This window comes from Sinocyclocheilus anshuiensis, unplaced genomic scaffold (genome assembly GCF_001515605.1).
Source record: "Sinocyclocheilus anshuiensis isolate Anshui unplaced genomic scaffold, SAMN03320099.WGS_v1.1 scaffold85, whole genome shotgun sequence".
Lineage (NCBI taxonomy): Eukaryota > Metazoa > Chordata > Actinopteri > Cypriniformes > Cyprinidae > Sinocyclocheilus > Sinocyclocheilus anshuiensis.
Window position 1 is genome coordinate 866588 of NW_015536800.1, and position 18153 is coordinate 884740.

At 37.0% G+C, this 18153-nt stretch overlaps 1 protein-coding gene across 1 annotated transcript in view; it reads left to right on the forward strand.

Annotated features, from left to right (window-relative positions):
- The first annotated feature begins 3335 nt into the window (after window positions 1-3335).
- LOC107656041 (dorsal-ventral patterning tolloid-like protein 1) overlaps window positions 3336-18153 on the forward strand; it is a 57313-nt gene continuing 42495 nt past the window's right edge. Inside the window, exon 1 of the mRNA XM_016443699.1 lies at window positions 3336-3637. Coding sequence (XP_016299185.1) covers window positions 3460-3637 — 178 coding nt within the window. The 5' untranslated portion in view covers window positions 3336-3459. The remainder of the gene's footprint in view (window positions 3638-18153) is intronic.

Below are 18153 nucleotides of genomic sequence, written 5' to 3' on the forward strand. Positions count from 1 at the left end.
TTTCTCACTTACGCCTCCATCCCAATGAACATTGGATAGCTGCTGAGGTTACTGTGGATCAGATTAATAGACCTCTGATTAGTGTTGGAGTACTGGCAGTGTAAGACCCGCACTGAGATTCCAGTAGAGTAATTCAAACATTTTAGGTTTAAGAGCTCATAACCTACTCTTCTACTAGTAGTATGTACAGGGAGCAGTGGAATCTTCAAATCAATTAATATATTCAATTTGCTGCACCTTACCTGGTCACACGTGATATATAATAAGTGGTTTATTTAGACTAGTGAGGTGTAGTGATTTTATAAGGACTCATGATAGTACCACATTCTATAAAAGCCTTTATAAGAGTTGATTGCTCACTTTTAATTAGGTTATTAATTTCAATGGAAAGTCTCATTAAATGCAGTATTTAGCTGCTGGCATGCACTGGGCTGAAAAATGATTGAGTGTGATTATGAAATAACTACATTACATACATACTTGGTTTCACTGTATTAGAAGGGATAGCTCATTGGCACAACGGTTTATAGCAGAGGATATTTGTTAAACCTATAACATAATCTAAACCCCAAATATAATCTGTTGATGTAAAGGAAGAGATTTTTTTTGTGGGTGATTTCAAACAATGAAGACCACCTCAGATTATGTTTTAAGACGGTTTTCAACATGTTTCACCATTTATAGGAACATTACACCGAAACCTACCCCTTACAGAAAACTTTGTGCATTTTTACATTCTCTCAAAATCTATCTATCTATCTATCTATCTATCTATCTATCTATCTATCTATCTATCTATCTATCGTGTTGTGTGTGTGTGTGTACAATATTATTTTAAAAATATATCTTATCCGCACCAAGGCTGCATTTATATACAGTCATTACACCAGTCTTCATTGTCTCACGATCCTAAATGTAATATCCTGAATAAGAAACAGAGGAAAGATTGTCAGTGCATGGTATCAGTCTCACAATATTATTTTGTTTTTGGAAATTGTGATACAAATGTGGGCTAAGTAAAAAAAAAAGTACTTTTATTCATCAAGGACACATTGACTTGATCAAAAGTGACAGTAAAGACATTTATAATGTTACAAAATATTTATTTTGAGCTTTCTGATCATCAAAGAATCTTGCAAAAATGCATCATGATTTTCACAAAAAATATTAAGCAGCAAAAACTGTTTTCAACTTTGATAATGAGAACCATTATTAATAATTGAGCGCCTATAATAATTTAGCACCAAATCAGCATATTAGAATAATTTCTGAAGGATCATGTAGCTGATAATTCAGCTTTGCCATCACTGGAATACATTAGGCTACATTTTAAAATATTCAAATAAACAGTTCTTTCTAAATTGTAGTAATATGTCACAATATTACTGTTTTGTAATCGAACAAATGATACTATGAATAATAAATACATGAAAAATAAATAATATGTTCTATTGTTTATTAAGGTGTTTTCGTTCTGGGTGAGTGGTTCCCACAATGTAGGCAAAATGCACTCACACATAGCCTCCTTTACTTAAGAGTATCTTCCCTGTTCCACCCAACCAAGTAGATTCCCCTCCTGAGTCCTGTTAAGACCATCTTTGCACTGAATTATTTAGCCACTATACCTACTCCCTCTGACTGCTGTAAGGATATTAGCGACCATTCATGCATGCTGTAGTCATTCATCATTTTAACCACATAAAGCCCGTCTACAAACATCTAGTGCTCTTGTCGTGCAGTGCATGAATGTGTGCATGAGTTTTGCAAAGTGAGGCATAGCTTGATGGATTGATGGCGTGACGTCAACACACAGTTACCTTGCTGTGAGGGAGGGGGTATTAATCTGTGTGTTTGTGTGTCAGGAGAAAGAGAGACGCGTTAATCTCCAGGGAAATGGGCATGTTTGGAATAAACGGTACCAGTCAGCAAGCGCACTATAATATTCCAGTGGCTGTGGAAGACGTGTTTCCAGAGAGAGAGAGAGAGGGAGGGAGAGAGAGAGAAGGAATATGAGGGCAGTACTCAAGATGAGCCTGCGCTTTGAGGCTGTAAAACACTAGACCCTGAGGGCATTCTCTGAGGTAAATTCCGTCTCTCTCATATTTTAAGAAGGGTTGACGCCACGGTGTTAAACGTACGGCGCGTCTATTCTTTATGTTTGTAAAGTAGCGCGCGATAAAGGTTCGAGTCTCCTCGCGCTTACTTGGACGCGGCGCGCTCTGTTCTGTCAGATGTGACGGCTGCGCTTAAGCCGTAACGGCTTCGCAGTAAACTCTCCTGAGGTAAATAGGCGTTAAAGGAGACCGGGCCCCGGGGTTACGGCCGGTAAACTGTATTAGGCAGGACCTGAGAGTGGATAAACGAGCTCAAAGCTGCCTGCATGAAGTCCGTTCGGCGTTTTGACAGTCACTTCACTCAAGTCACAGAAGTTTGTATATTCTAACCGAGATGTGTTGAATGGAACAAATGTATAAATCAGCAATAGCCTGCTTTTTTTGTAGTGTTTCTTAGCTTCCTTGTTCCAGCAGGCTGCAGCTATTTTGAGGTCAATACTGTCCAAATTAAAGCAGCCTCTCGCAGCAAATTACACACTGAGAAACTGCTTTTAGTTCAGAGACGTGTGTGACAGAGAGAGAGGGTGAGAGAGAGACAGACCTACTTTACGAGGGGAGTTAAACAGGTTTGTTAAATGTCACACCACAGCCGCTTTTACTGTCACCTCCTAATAAAGCAACTATTGTATTTATAACAGTTTTTAAATACGATCTCACCTACATGAAACTTGCGTTACATCCTGAAGTTTTGTATAGGCGACGGGAAAACAGTGCTTTTGCCGGATTATTGCTCAAATTTTAGTGAGAGTGTGACTTTTACAGCTACCGGCTCGTTTTGGGTGAACTCGGTTGGTATTGTTAAAGTAAATCAGATAGTTTCCTGTCTTTATAATGCACGAAAGATGTATAGTTGTTGTTCTTAAAGAAGTAAGTAGTTTGTGTGCATAGGAAAGTCTATCTATCTATCTATCTATCTAGCCTATCTGTCTATCTGTCGAGATTTTGAGCTTCTGTAAAACCCTGCTCTCATTCATTTAAATATGTTAAACATCTTAATTTAAATATTAATTTAAATGTACATCACGCCTCACCCCCTGCCACCAGTGTCTTTACTTGTTTAATTTAAAGACTGGCTTTCATTGCAGCTCTGCCTCTTTAGGAAATCTGACTGTGCAAGAGATCTGCCGGTTCATATCTTTGCATTGGGCGTCCAGCTGAGATGCCGCGACGCTGACGGTCCGAGATCTGCAGCTGGATACTATTGGACGGTCCTGCCCTGTCTGTCGAACCGGACCAATGATGATAATGAAGATGATGATGTCCACACGGCGCGTGTAGCGCTAAATCACCACTACCGGACCCTTACGAGACACTCCACTCTGATCCGCGCTCATTCAAACTTCAGATGGACTGCCTTCACTCTGCACTGACCAGTAAAATGAATTGGATCACGCTCCTGCTGGCCGGCTTGACTTTTTGGGGCAAAGTGTCCTTGCACAGCTGCTTAGATTATGATGACAGTTATGATTTTTATGAAGAGGATAAAACAGAAACGATAGACTACAAGGATCCCTGCAAAGCTGGTAAGGCGCTTTTGTGCGTTTGTTCCATGCGTTTGATCTGTAAACACTTTCTGTGAGGTGATCAAAAGAGAAAGCATAAACATCTAATTCGCAATTCACACGGTGCTGTATTGTTATATGCTAAATGGAGGAGTGAGTTGTTGCGCTTTTTATTCCCAAACTTTAGGTTATTTTTTTACGCGGAGACTCGCACGGGTCAAGCATTGAGTCCTCTGGCGCGCGAGCATCAGCGACGCCTCTTTTTTAATCTTTTTTTTTCTTTTGACGTAGAAATATCCCTCGCAAGCCTCGCACGACCCCTCCTCCCCCGCTGAAATGATCTAGCCCGCTTTAATTCGGTTTCTCCCGGGATGATCCCGCGGCTCGCGGGGCCACGTGCGCTCCGCTGTCATAAGCTCATGCATTCCGCGCGCAGTGCCGCGCACATTTGTCCGGGCAGGTAGAGTGCCCCTGCACGATTTACAATCTCTTATGCAATTATTATATCAATCTAACGAAGTTGAAACTGAGTTCACTCCGTCCATGTGAACCACTATTTCACCTGCTGACAGCTGGCATGCAAACGTTATTAACGAATGTTATTAATTATTATTACGTAAAAGGAACGAGTAATTACAAATAATCCGTGGCCTTCATATACGTTTACGTTGTGCATAATTGTATTTGTATGTTTATGTAGTGTAATGATTATATAGATTTAGTGGTATAGACATAAATAGACATTTTTCATGTACCGGTAATATGCAGGGTTAAACTGTAAAGATGACAGAAACACTCAAGGGGCCATGTGTATATGTTTGCATATAGCCGATTTTAGACGACTATGTCTATGTGTTTGTTGACACATCTTCATAAGGAAGGCCAATAATAAGATTTCTTTTTCACTTTGTCTTTGGATGTGTAAGTAAACTCCACCTAAGGCAGATCAGATATTTAAATGCATCATCTGCAGTTACATTTTGTAAAATTGCTCTGTTCCTCCCTCTCTCACATGCCAACACACAGATTTACTCACATAATCTCCCTCTCCACATTCTCTCTCTCTCTCGTTTTCTTTTGTGTATATATTATGTTTACTCAGGAACTATAAGTCTGAGCATTTGTTTCTCTGCTGCAATGTGTTGGCATTGTTTCCAGGCTTTCATGAGACAGATGTATGTACACATGCAGAGGGCACGCATGCTGTACACACAACCAATATGGATTACTGATGAGAATGAAAAAAAGCATTTAAGTGGTTTGTATGAGTGTTTGTATGTCTGCAGTGTGTATGTATGTTTGGATTAGTGTGTCTATGTTTGGGTGTATGTGTGTAGGAGTATGACTGTTTGGCAGTTATAGGGAGGACCTCTGTTTTTCCAAACTGTGAAACATTCAGCCTAGAATTTTGACAGGCTCGTTGATAGCAGTACTACAAGGAAAGGGTGGACAACATCTTCACATATACATAAATAGACATAGAAAACACTTTTAATCTTTATTACACACATTTCTGTCAGATATCTATCACATATTCCAAGGCGAACCTAATTCATACTGTTAGTACTGGAAGTGTAAAATGCTAGTAAACAGCCTTTGCCATGTATATGAACATGTACCCAACTCCCTTATAAATACCAGTGTACACCCAAGATGATTGAATGTCCTACTCAGGATAATATTTCAGATACGGTTAATCTGCCATGACGTTAAACTTGCATGTAATTCATGTAATTCATAAACCACAACTTTATATGTTGTTGCTACAGTAATGATATGCATCGGTGGAGTTTGTGTTACAGTGCTTGTCTTGAAGTTCTTTGCATCATACCAGGTAAAATGCTGACTGTCCAAAAACCGTCCAGGTCATTGAGCGTGTTCGATCCAGTTCTCTCTAATGCTAACGTTAGCCACTCTCTTAGCTGATGGAGCATTTTACTGGCGCGTCTGCAGTGTAGCCTTGCATTAGCATATCTGCACTGTGTTGATGTTTTAGCAGAAATAGCCATGCTAATTAAATGCAAGGTGTCAATGGGGGGAGCTGCTGTGCCATTCAGATGAATGGACCCAAATTTAGTTGAATTGTTTACAGGCGTACAGTATTAAACCTTGGCCTTAAAGGGATAGTTCACCCAAAAATGTAAATTCTGTCATTAATTACTCACCCTCATGTCGTTCCAAAACCGTAAGACCTTCGTTCATCTTCGGAACACAAATTAAGATAGTTTTGATAAAATCCGAGAGCTCTCTGACCCTCCCATAGACAGCAAGGGTCCTAACACAATCAAGGTCCAGAAACATAGCAAGGACATCGGTAAAATTCATGTTTTTTTTTTTTTTGTTTTTTTTATATGTGAATGTATAGTATTATCTGTTAGGATGTATTTTCTATGCCAGTGTCTAAGATGAATTTCTGTTCAGGAAATCTGGACAGACAATAAAGTTAAACTAAACTAAACTAAAAATAGTCCATGTGACATCAGAGGTTCAACCGTAATTTTAGGAAGCTATGAGAATACATTTTGTGTGCAAAGAAAACAAAAATAACGACTTTATTCAATGATTCTTCTCCTCCTCATCCTGTATGCTGTGGCGTGCCACCATTGTGGAGAATATCACGACGCATACGTCTGCTTCCGTATCATGTAAACAATGCATGCGCGTGCTGCCGCATGTGCGTGTTCAACATAAGCTGCGGAGTCATGCGCATGCGTTGTTTACATGATGCGGAAGCAGACGCATGCGTCGTGATATTCTTCACAATGGTGGCACACATTGAATAAAGTCGTTATTTTTGTTTTCTTTGCGCACAGAAAGTATACTCGTAGCTTCCTAAAATTACGGTTGAACCTCTGATGTCACATGGACTATTTTACCGATGTCCTTGCTATGTTTCGCATTTTTGGGTGAACTATCCCTTTAAGTATTTGACACACACACACACATGTTGGGTTTTCATGTTTTTCTATAGACATAATGTTTTTATGCTGTATAACCTGTATATTCTACCCTCTAAACCCTGCCCCTTTTCCTAAACACAACCCTCTCTTTTTTTTTTCCATTTTGCAATTAAAAAAAAAAAAAGATCTGATTTATGGTCCTCAGTCTCCCCACAATTTTACTTTTACCTGGACCACATATGTGACCCTGGACCACAAAACCAATCATAAGGGTCAATTTTTTTAAATTGACATTTATACATCATCCGAAGGCTGAATAAATAAGCTTTCCATTGATGTATGGTTTGTTAGGATAGGACAATATTTGGCTGAGATACAACTATTTGAAAAACTCGAATCTGAGGGTGCAAAAAATCGAAATATTGAGAAAATCGCCTTTAAAGTTGTCCACATGAAGTTCTTAGCAATGCATTTTACGAATCAAAAATTGTTTTGATATATTTACAGTAGGAAATTTACAAAATATCTTCATGGAACATGATCTTTACTTAACGTCCTAATGATTTTAGGCATAAAAGAAAATTCAATCATTTTGACCCATACAATGTATTTTTGGCTATTGCTACAAATATACCCCAGCGACTTAAGACTGGTTTTGTGGTCCAGGGTCACATATACTTTTGCTGAAATATCTGTTTCTCCTTTACACGTATTGTACACTAATTGTAATTACTAAACACTAGACTTAACCATACTTTTACAGTTTTTTTCAACTGCTTACATTTTTAAAACTTTGCCTCTTTTTTTCAAAACTTTACACACAAAGCCAAGAATTATTGCACACACAAAATGCCAAATTCCTCACATCTCTTGCAAAATGAAGCACAGCATTCAAAATATCACAATCACATCTCAAAAGCAAACATTTGCAAAGACTTTTGCCATAATATTAATTCCTGTTAGATTTTTGTGTGTTACATAGAAAATTGTGTGTTGTGTTTTGCAAAAAGTGTTTTATGAAATTGAGAACTGAGTCAAAGGCCGAGAATTAGTGTATGGTTTTGCAGATTTGGTGTTTGGTTCTGCTGTTTGAGTGTCAGGTTTCAGAAATTGTGTGACAAGTTTTTGTGTGTAAGCAGTTGAAAAAAACTGTAAAATACATATTTTGGCATTTGTGGATATAAAGCAAGACATTATTCACTCCCTATATTAACTATATGGAAGGCTTTTGGTGTGGCAACTTGGTTTGGTTAAGTTTGCGGTTGTTTTGTACATTTTTAGAAATTTCACCCCGAAAATGACAAAACCTGAAATGCTTGCACATTTACTTCTTTATGTTCAAGGTGTACCACTTTCATGAGTTCCTATTAATGGTTTGTTGTGGTTGACATAACAGAAGGCTATTAGCTCCATTAATGAGGTAAATGCATTGTTTAGGACTTCTGTTCTTGTTTACAGAAACCAAGAGCTCTATTGGTTTCAATGGGTCACTAAAGGGCTAGTTACATTATACAGTCATTAGGTGATGTTATCTGTTTATGCTATCTTAAGACATTGTAAACCTAACGACACTGCTGCTACAGAATAACCAATCTTTTCTGATTATGCAAATTTAGCCCACGCCTCCTTGTTTAGGCAAGAGAAACATAAACAAACCCGAGGGAGTTTACTGGGGGTGTATGCGGAGAGACTTAGGGGCAAACACACAGAAAAGAAAGCTGATGCCACTTTTTATATTTCTCTCAGAATAAGAGTCAACATCTTTATTGGCATGATTGTCAGCATTTACAGTAAGTGTTTACACAGTACTTACAATAATGAAATATACAATACAGGAAATAAATGAAGCCAGATAAAGAAAGTAATATAGGAAGTAAAGAGAAATATAAAAGAAGAGGGCAAGTTAAAAAAAGGACAAGTAAAAATAGAATAAAACAACATAGAATATGTTAGTGGTGAATTTATGGTATATACAAAATTGTAGTAATGGATCATCTGTCAAAGTAACACCCACTAAAACTTAAACTATAGACCAATTTAGAGTAGACGTCACAGTTACGTCACTTGCAGCTGTGCGTGCATAGTGGTTGCAGAAAAACACTGGGAACAAGTGGAGGTAAATGGGTAAAATCCATGGAATAAAAGAAAAATATATTTTTGTGCCTTTTGATGTCAAGATCGGAATGCAAATAATTTTTATAGAATACTGTCGTCAAAGACGTTTAAATGGACATACTATGGATGAAAACTGTTATGATTACTCTACTTTTAAAGCATAAATTCGATTTAAACAATAGGTCTACATAATATTCACATATGCTGTTCATAGGGGATGTATTGTATTAGCCCTACAGTTACAGCATGAAATATTATTTAAACCTTACTATTAGAAATATTATTTAAACCTTACTATTAACATTTTTACATAACATTTATTTATTTTATCTCACAATTCTGACTTTTTTTCTCGCAAATGCAAGTTTATATCTCCTAATTCGGACTTTATAACTCGACTTAACTCAAAAATAGTGAGTTTGTCAAATCTGAGGGAAAAAAGCCAGAAGAGCCGAGGGGAAAAGAGAGAATGACGAGTTGTTTTTCCTTATTAGAATTGTGAGATATAATCTCGGAATTGCGAGAATAAAGTCATAATTTTGAAATATAAAATCAAATTTACCTTTTTTTATTCTTTTATTCCATGGCTCCATAGACTGCCACTTGAAAACGTCATTTTCTGCCTCCAGATAGGCTCCACCCACAAAAACCGTCATCCCTGTTTCGGATCTGTAAGACTATCGCACTCTCTAACGTCAATTTCGTTGAATAACAGTGCTTATCGCTGGGTGACAAGCTCTTGTAATATGCGTAGAACATTTTGAAAATGACATCTAATCAATATAATTTATAATCTTTTTAAACCTAACTATTTTGTACCGTATCCGTGAAATTCTCTAGCTGTAAAGGCTATCTCTCCCGGGTTTTCTGCAACCATGATGCGCGCGCATATTGAATGTTTACAAACCGATAATTGGTCTATACTATTACTTTCTTCTTACCCTTTGTATTGTTCATTCATAGTGTTTGCAGTTCCTGTCAGATACTTTCTGCACTTCATTCCTCACTCTTTCTTCATTGCCTAAACATAATTTTTTCCCCATTAGTTTTATAGAGGGCAGTGGTTGATTTTGTGGAATTGTAGTTTATAGTCCTCTAGTTTATAGTAGTCTGCGTCTAGTAAACAAGGACAGCTTAATGGCAGACAACTACTCCTAGAGATGCTGTCTTCTCACAAAAGGTCCAAATTTAACTTTGTTATGCATAACAATGGCGAGTAATTCATGAAAATTGAATGAACAAAGCAAATTTGACTTAAGTGTTAATTTTCCTTTATAGTAATAAACAGCACCATTGTCAAGTCATTGCTTTATGCGAGATAGTCTTTCTCTCTTTGAGAAACTGCACCTGTCACAAAAATGTGAAGAATACACATCATAATTTTATTCTGAATGGAATAGTTTTGGTGGCTTAGTGCAAGGAGTTTTGGGACAATAGGCATACTAGATTTTAGGTAAAAGTTGTTAAAAGACAGACAAATTGCTACAGATTTTCTTATCTCTGCATAGGTACACTATAGGGATATGCCGGTATCAAATTTTCATGTTGCGATGAATTGCTAATGCTTTTGTCACGGTATACGGTATTATAACGATATTGAAATTTAGTTTAAAAAAAAAGTGCTGTCATAATACAGTATAACAGGTTTAATAACTTTTTTTCTTATAACAAAAATAACTGAACCTTTCATCCAGAGCGTCTCTCACATGTTCCGCCATGTGCTTCCCGTCCACGCTTGTTTACATCAGAGTGCGCACAAGTCTTTCACGCAGCATACAGCAGTGTTGTGCATTTTGACCAGTTGATGAGAAAAGTATTCTTAAAATGCATTCAAAATTCTGAATAATTTGTAATATATAATTATTCACGGTATTTAGAAGTGCCCACGATAACAATATCGTGCATATTAATTACCGGGATATATCGCATACCGGCACAAGTCTAGGTACACATATACTGTATAGCAAATCTTAACTGCTTGTATCATCGCAAAATGTAAACTATATTATCGCCCAATCTGCTAAATGCGACATGACATGAGGATATAACAAACATCACCAACATTATTTTCTGTAAAGCTGCTCTGAAACAATGAAAAATTTGGAATGACATGATCAAGTCAGAATCATACCATTTTTACAAATCAGCTTAAATATACATTATGTTGCAGCCCCTTATCACTGATAACCGATCACTTAAAAAAAGCAACTGTTTTAATTACTCACCAAAGCCAATTTTTTTGCACAATTGGTGCTTAGCGTTAATTTTGGACACTGAACACAGACATTTTACTATTGGAACTGCTGGTCAGATTAATGTGTAGGAGGGTCTCATGTCAGTCTGACAGTAGTCTGGTCTTTTATTTCATCTTTGAGTTTGCGTAACTGTGTTTATGTTATATTATGTGTTGTAACTGGGAGTCAATTTTTAACCTCTACATACGTGTCAGATTCATATCCATCTGTTTACATATTGATTATGACCTTGTATATGTGTGTATGTATGGTGGAAATGACTCTGTGTGGTTGATCATCTTGCTTCTGTTGTTCTTGTGAAAACAGAATGTGAATATTTGGCCGTGTGCTTATCTCATGCCATTAGAGTGCACTAAACACATTTCCATCTCTTTGTACGCTGATTTCCCTCACTGTGTGTGTATGTGCGCGTGTGTGTGACGAATGTGGGAGCCCACTTCATTCAGGCACTTATCTCTTCCTGGTAGACTGCATCCTGCCACTTAGCTTGAGAAGAATCTCTCTCTCACTCACACACACATGCCTTCATTCATGCCCGGTACAAAAGAGGGTTTTTGTCATAAAACTGTGCACACAGCAAAACGTGTGAGTGAGTGAAAAGGGAAAAAACTTTCACTTGCAGTTGTATTGTTTGAGTGTCTGCAACGTGAAAGTGTTGTATTCAAATACACAGAATTTGATTTTTCATTCAGGTTTTACTTGAATGTAAAACACATGACATCAGCCTGTCTTCACAAGTCTAGACACACTCACATTAAAATTCAAAGCTTTCAAGACCTCATCAGACGGCTGTTGGCTCTTTGACTGCACTTACTTAAACTTTCTCTGAAGTCAGCTTGTCATAATCAGAAGTTGTATGTGTGTGAGATGGAGATGGTCAGTTTAATAAAAGAGGATTTTCCAGGAGCACTCTGGCCTGACAGCCAGCTTCCGAAAATTCCCAAAAATTCCAGCGTCAGCACTGCGCTCCACCATGGACTGTTTGTTTTGGAGCAGGGAAACATGAGTCAGCGATCCGCACACTTCCTCCTAGAATGCATTTTGCTAATTAAACAATTACGGCTTTACACATCCTGACATGTGAAAAGGTACTTTCATGCTCTGACAATGGCACTGACTAAAGTCTTTCTGTCTGTCTCTCGTGCACATTTGCTGAGAGTGTGATGACAGTGATTGCTGCTCTCTCCCAGACCAGTTTTAACATTTGTTTCGGACGATCCCAAGTAGTCAGTGATAAATACAGATTTAAATGTCTTCAGAACATTTTGTGATCCGTCTACTGCATGTGACTACACATATGTGTAGTGTAAACTCTTTATCTCGGACAACAGTGAGTACATTTACATGGACAACAATAATCCAATTTTAACATGATTAAGACAATACTCTGATTTAGAATCTACCATGTAAACAGAGATTTTTGATCTCTTTACCTTAATCCGGCTAAAGTCATATTCGAAGTAAACAGATATCGAATTAAGACATGTGGAGTATTCCTATTTTAGTCGCATTACTGAAGTGCAGTATAGACATGTAAACACCTTAATCACATTATTACCATCGTGTAGGACGTTTCGTTGATACACACACGGCAGTGGTCAACCGTTTGATGGCAAATAAAAGAGTTTCAACACCGCCGTCGTCTGTATGCATGTACAAATAATTAACTGCACTTGAATCTTTCATAAAATTAAAAATGAAACACCCAAAACTGTACATGGCATCATCACAAAGACGAACTATATGTTTATACGTGAAATTCCGGAGGGGGTGTTGGATGGCGTCACGTGGGGATGTAATGACGCGTGCCATTAATCAAACTATGCACTATAACATGTAAAACGGGAACATGAAAGGAATATTCTAAAAGCAACTCATGTAAACACCTTAATCATAATATTGTCTTATTTAGAATAAGGTAAATAATTAGATTACTGATGTCCATGTAAAGGTAGTCAGTGAAGCCAAATCACATGTCAATCATCCATTGAGCTAAAACAAAGTTTGTTAGTTGATCTTATGACAGATAATTGACTGACAGCCCAAATAGCCAATCAAATCACTGTGTTTATAAGCCTTGTTGTTTCAGCCCTGTTGCCCATCAAACTTACTGAACTTTGTGTGTGACATAGAAACCATTTTTGTTAGATTAACAAAACTATGGTAAGAAGGTGTTGTTATGGTAGATGTAATTCAGAGAGAGGCCAGTGAATGGAGTTTAGTTTGTTCCATTCCCAAAACTGCAGTAGACCGTATGAACTACTAAACTTTCAAATTTATAATAATACATTTCTACATTTGCACAAAGGAAAGCAATAGTATAATACGGTATGGTTGATGTTTTTAGAAATTTTAGGGATTAATTGATTTATTAAGTGTTTGTCATTCTGTATGACATTGACTTTTTTTGTTAATTTTACACTTCAGTGATTAGTTTTCTCCACTAAATACAATGGCGACATGCATACGGCCAAGTTCATTATTTTAAAGGTGGGGTAAACGATTTTTCAAAAACGCTTTAGAAAACTGATTCGGGCCAACTAGCAAAACAAACTTGTAGCCAATCAGCAGTAAGGGGCGTGTCTACTCATGATGTGGAGGAGAGAGCATTCAGTGAAAAGGACGGACATTAGCGAGCCAAGCGACAGAAAGATAGAGATGGCGGTGATACAAAAGCTTGTGCTTTTTTGTAGACCATATATATATATATATATATATATATATATATATATATATAGAGATTTATATATATAACTTACAAAATCAGCAGGGGATCAAATAAAATAAATATTTTCCCCACTGTAAATATTTTAACCATGTTCTAAGTGTATCTAATATTTTCCTTTTCACAAACTGTTACATACTGTATATATAATACAAACTTTCTGAACTTTTCAAATGTAATTATATGTTTGTGCTTTTGGAAATGGATCTTTAATTAGCCTTATTATTTTGCATTTAAGCCTCTTTTTGAGCATAAAATGTAATTAAATTCTGAAAATGTAATTGTTGTATGTCCAATTATTTAGTTGTATTATCATTTATCCATATCAGGGTGTACTTTCACCCAAGTGGTATAGTTAAGACGTGTATGGGGTTTTGACAGTGGAACTTTCATTAATTTTAGAAACTGTGTAAATCCAGCATCCTGTTCAGACCCTATTATATAATACAAACAGTATTAATTTAATTTAAGAACAGTTATTATGTGACTATACCTTGAAACCGATAATGGTGTTTTTGATAACTGATGATAATAATGCTCCGCTCTCTCCATGTTCAGTTCTTCGTGGCTGAAGTAGCGGCGCATGTAATAATCAGTGTAGCTCGCAGCGGCCTCTGTCGGTAAAAAATAATCACTACATGACTGCTCTGGTGATAACCAGCAACTTTCCAGAGATAAAACGTTTCATTTCTGTGTTTCGTAGTGTTTTAATTTTACACTGTAGTTTTCAGACGAAAGGACATGTAGTTTTGAATAAAAAGGCGACATACCTTCACTCAGAGTGGACGCGACACCGGATGAAGAGGCTCCGGTGGGTCTTCAAGACGAGCGCGTCGGCCAAATATCTGAAATATATGTAAAATTTACCCCAAAACTGTCGAGACAAACTGAAAAAGTAAGGAAACCGTTTTTTATAGTTTTGAAATCGATCGGCTTCAAAGCGCTCCTGTCAAGTCAAGAGTGCAGATAACGGATTAAAATATCAGTCGACAGGGGATTTTGCTTTGTTTCACAGAACTAATCGTTGCCTGGGTTGCGTACGTATGTGTGGGGCGGAGCTATCAAGATAGGGGCGAGACCCTTTTGGGGTAGGGGCGTGTTTGTTTTGGTGATTTCAAATGTCAACATTGGCTACCAGAAATCGCTTACCCCACCTTTAAGAAAAACACTTTTTGACATTTGGGTAGATTTCCTCTTGTAGCTTCACAGTTTTTTCCATCCTCTGTCAATATATTTAGTGTTTTAATACAACCGGATACAAAAGCTTGTGCTTTCAGTTTTTTTTTTTTTGCACAATGATAACCTGCATTTGAAGTAATTTATGGCACACACATCTGGCACATCAGCATCATTTTTTTGGGTGCACAATATAGTACCCGCCCTTGAGAAGCAGTGGGGCTGTTTTAGTAATCGCTGTCGCAATGTCAGTTATGTCCATCTGAAAAAATGAAAAGGACTAGGCCTAGATGCAAAAGACTTAATGGAACTTGGCATCTTTAAATTCACCCCCTTTAAAGCACCATTGCTGCAGCAATATACAGTACATGCATATGTAATGTCTTTGGCTGTTGCACTGCACACTGTTTTTGTATAAATATATATTTTAAAGCAAGTATGTGGACTTTTTGTGCTTTTATGTCGTTTTTGCAACTTATAAACTTGCAGTTGATGTAGTGAGCGATGTATGTAGTTTCAAAATCAGAGACCCTTCCCTCCAATCACAAGTGGTCACAGGAGACACATTTGAGATGCATGTTACTACAAGGTGTAAACAGCAATGTGTCTCAGCTGACTACTTGTGATCTTATCACGGAATCACAGAGACAGATCTTAAAAGCAGGTGTAAACGGGCCCGTAATGCTCATAGCTTAGTCTGACTCTCTTGAGCAATGGGATGCAAATGCATTTACGATGAAGTGTAATCTCAGGACCAATGGAAACCTTTTTAAAATATTGCTATTTCAGTTGTCCAGGTGTCATGTATAGCCACATAAATGTTATTGCTCTGGTTATTGTTCTGATTAATGCTGTCTAAAAAACAAGACGTCAGTTTTTTGCATTGTCAGGATGCAAGGTGACATCAAGCAGTTATTGGAATTGTGTTTGGATGCATATGTGTTTTTGTTTGAGTGTGTCTGTCCCTGATTCTTCCTGTGATCAAGCTCGCAGGAATGCTTTTTGGGCTGTCATCCAAAATGCTTTGCGTTATGTCTTTCTGACATGTGGCGCAGATGCCTTTAGTTACGTGTCACTGACAAACAGAAACACCCCACTCATCCTTCATCTCCCATGATACTCATTCATCAGACTCAGCTGCATGTTTCTCTGGGTTTAATGAGGAAGGGATTCTCGGTATTAAACTGACATCACAGTAATGAAGCATCAACATATGGTCAGACTTTCTAAACCCGTAGTGTGTGTTGATCAGTGCCTCCCTCCAGAATTCTCCAAAACATCTGCTGTCTCTGTGTACATAAAACAGTCTGTCAGTCAAATTGAAAGTCTACAAGAGAAGATGATCAGTGGCCATTCTTCATTCAAGTGTACAGTCTTCAGCTCTGTTCCAAAGCCTAATGAGCTGTCTTGCTATCACAGACAGTTGCTTTTTGAGGAGCCATTCACACAGAATAGGTTTTTGCATTTAAAAACTGATCACACAAATATTATGTGAAATAAAACATTTTTAATTAAACTGAATTATTTTTATTCAATTAATTGTAAGTATATGTATAATTAACAATTCACTTGCTTTATCCATCATGTTGGATTGATACTTATGCTGCCTACCATTGTGTCAAGAGCACCACTTATAATGCCTGAAAATGCTGTTTAGGGTAGGCAACTCAGAAGATTTTGGAACAGAGCTTTTATCTGAGAAACTAGATTCTGATATGATTAGCTGAATGTATCACTTTTGATTGACTTTTTTATTACTCTGGTGAGATTTGCAATGCAAAAAGTACTTCTCAAACTCTGTGTACTTGCTGAGACAAGTTTACTCAAATTAAATGCACAGTTAGTTACAGCAATGCTCTCCTCCAAATCTTAAATCGTTCAAAGGAAACAGTGAGTATGACTTGGATGTTTCCAGAATAACCTGGAGAGTCTCATTTGGAACTGTAGTGTGACCTCCAGGATAATCTCCTATTTTAATACACACTTTTATCTGCACCCAGATTAAACACACCTCCTGCCGCGTAACAATAACCTTGGAACTGAGATTATAATTTCACATTTGCCAAAACATTTTATTCCCCTCCAGATGACACATTCTGCAGAGGTCTCTATGTTCTCATCTGAGCAGATGTAAAGCTGTTAAACTATCAGTTTAATTTCTCAATGAAAGAGACATCATGCAGTTAACAATCCTATGTCACTGTGATGGTCATATGTTAGACACAACCCATCCGATTTCCCTCCTCCAGTTCATAATCGATTCTTAAGTACAGACTCTGCTCTGTTTATCGATCATCACAGCTGAAGTTATTGACTGCTGCTAAGTTAAGATGTGCAGTCAAAGACTCATTGATGTTAAGCGAATACATGATTGCTGAGGCATTACTGGGCTTCACTCCCAGACTTCTCAAATAAATGTACAAATTCAACACAAAGCCTTTTCCTCTGTGGTCAAGTCTGAGCACTTTGTCTTGTTCATCTGTACACATACTGTATTTCAAAGTCTTGTCTCATTGTCAAGGCTGTTATGACAACTGCAGAGAGACCTCATGTCAGCTATTTAGTATAAAATTATTTAGCAGAAACGAAAATATGCATAGCAGTCTGTGGGCAAGATTTGCGTATTTAACGCTGATATGTAAATCCCATGCCTTTTTAAGTAGTGTGGAAAAAACAATTTGAGACCACACAGTGATTTACTGTAAAAATTCAAATTTGCAGTTGCATCTTTTCTTTGTAAGTAAAATACAGCATTTGATGAAATAGGATTGCATTTAAATGTGTGAAAAATTGACAGTAAATATTTATATTTATATTTATAAAAATATTAATATTTTTTAAAATGTATTTAAAATCTAAAAATATTTAAAAAATATATATTCTAAATTATAATCTACACTGTAAAAAATGACCGTGAATTTAATGGTAAAAGACTGTAAAAATGCTACAGTAAAAACCTGTTAAATGGTTAATGGTAAGTTCCCCTACTATATACTAGAGGTCGACCGATAGTGGATTTTGCCGATACCGATAGCTAGGTTGGACCACACTGGCCGATACCGATTAATTAACCGATAGTTTTAAAATTGATACTGAACAAAAACTAAAATAGTGCTTTATTAACAAAAACAGTACTGAACCATACTAGTAGTAGTAGTAAAAAGAAAATAATAATAATAGTAAATGTTGAAATTAACACACTCTAACAAGGAACAATACTTACACAGCTTTCATTAATCTTAATGCTGCAAATGGACTCTTATTTTAAAGTGTTACCATTTCATTTCAACTGTCATGCTTAAAGATGCACATCTTTAAATATATACACAAAGGCTATAGCATTAAAATTATATACATATGGATATT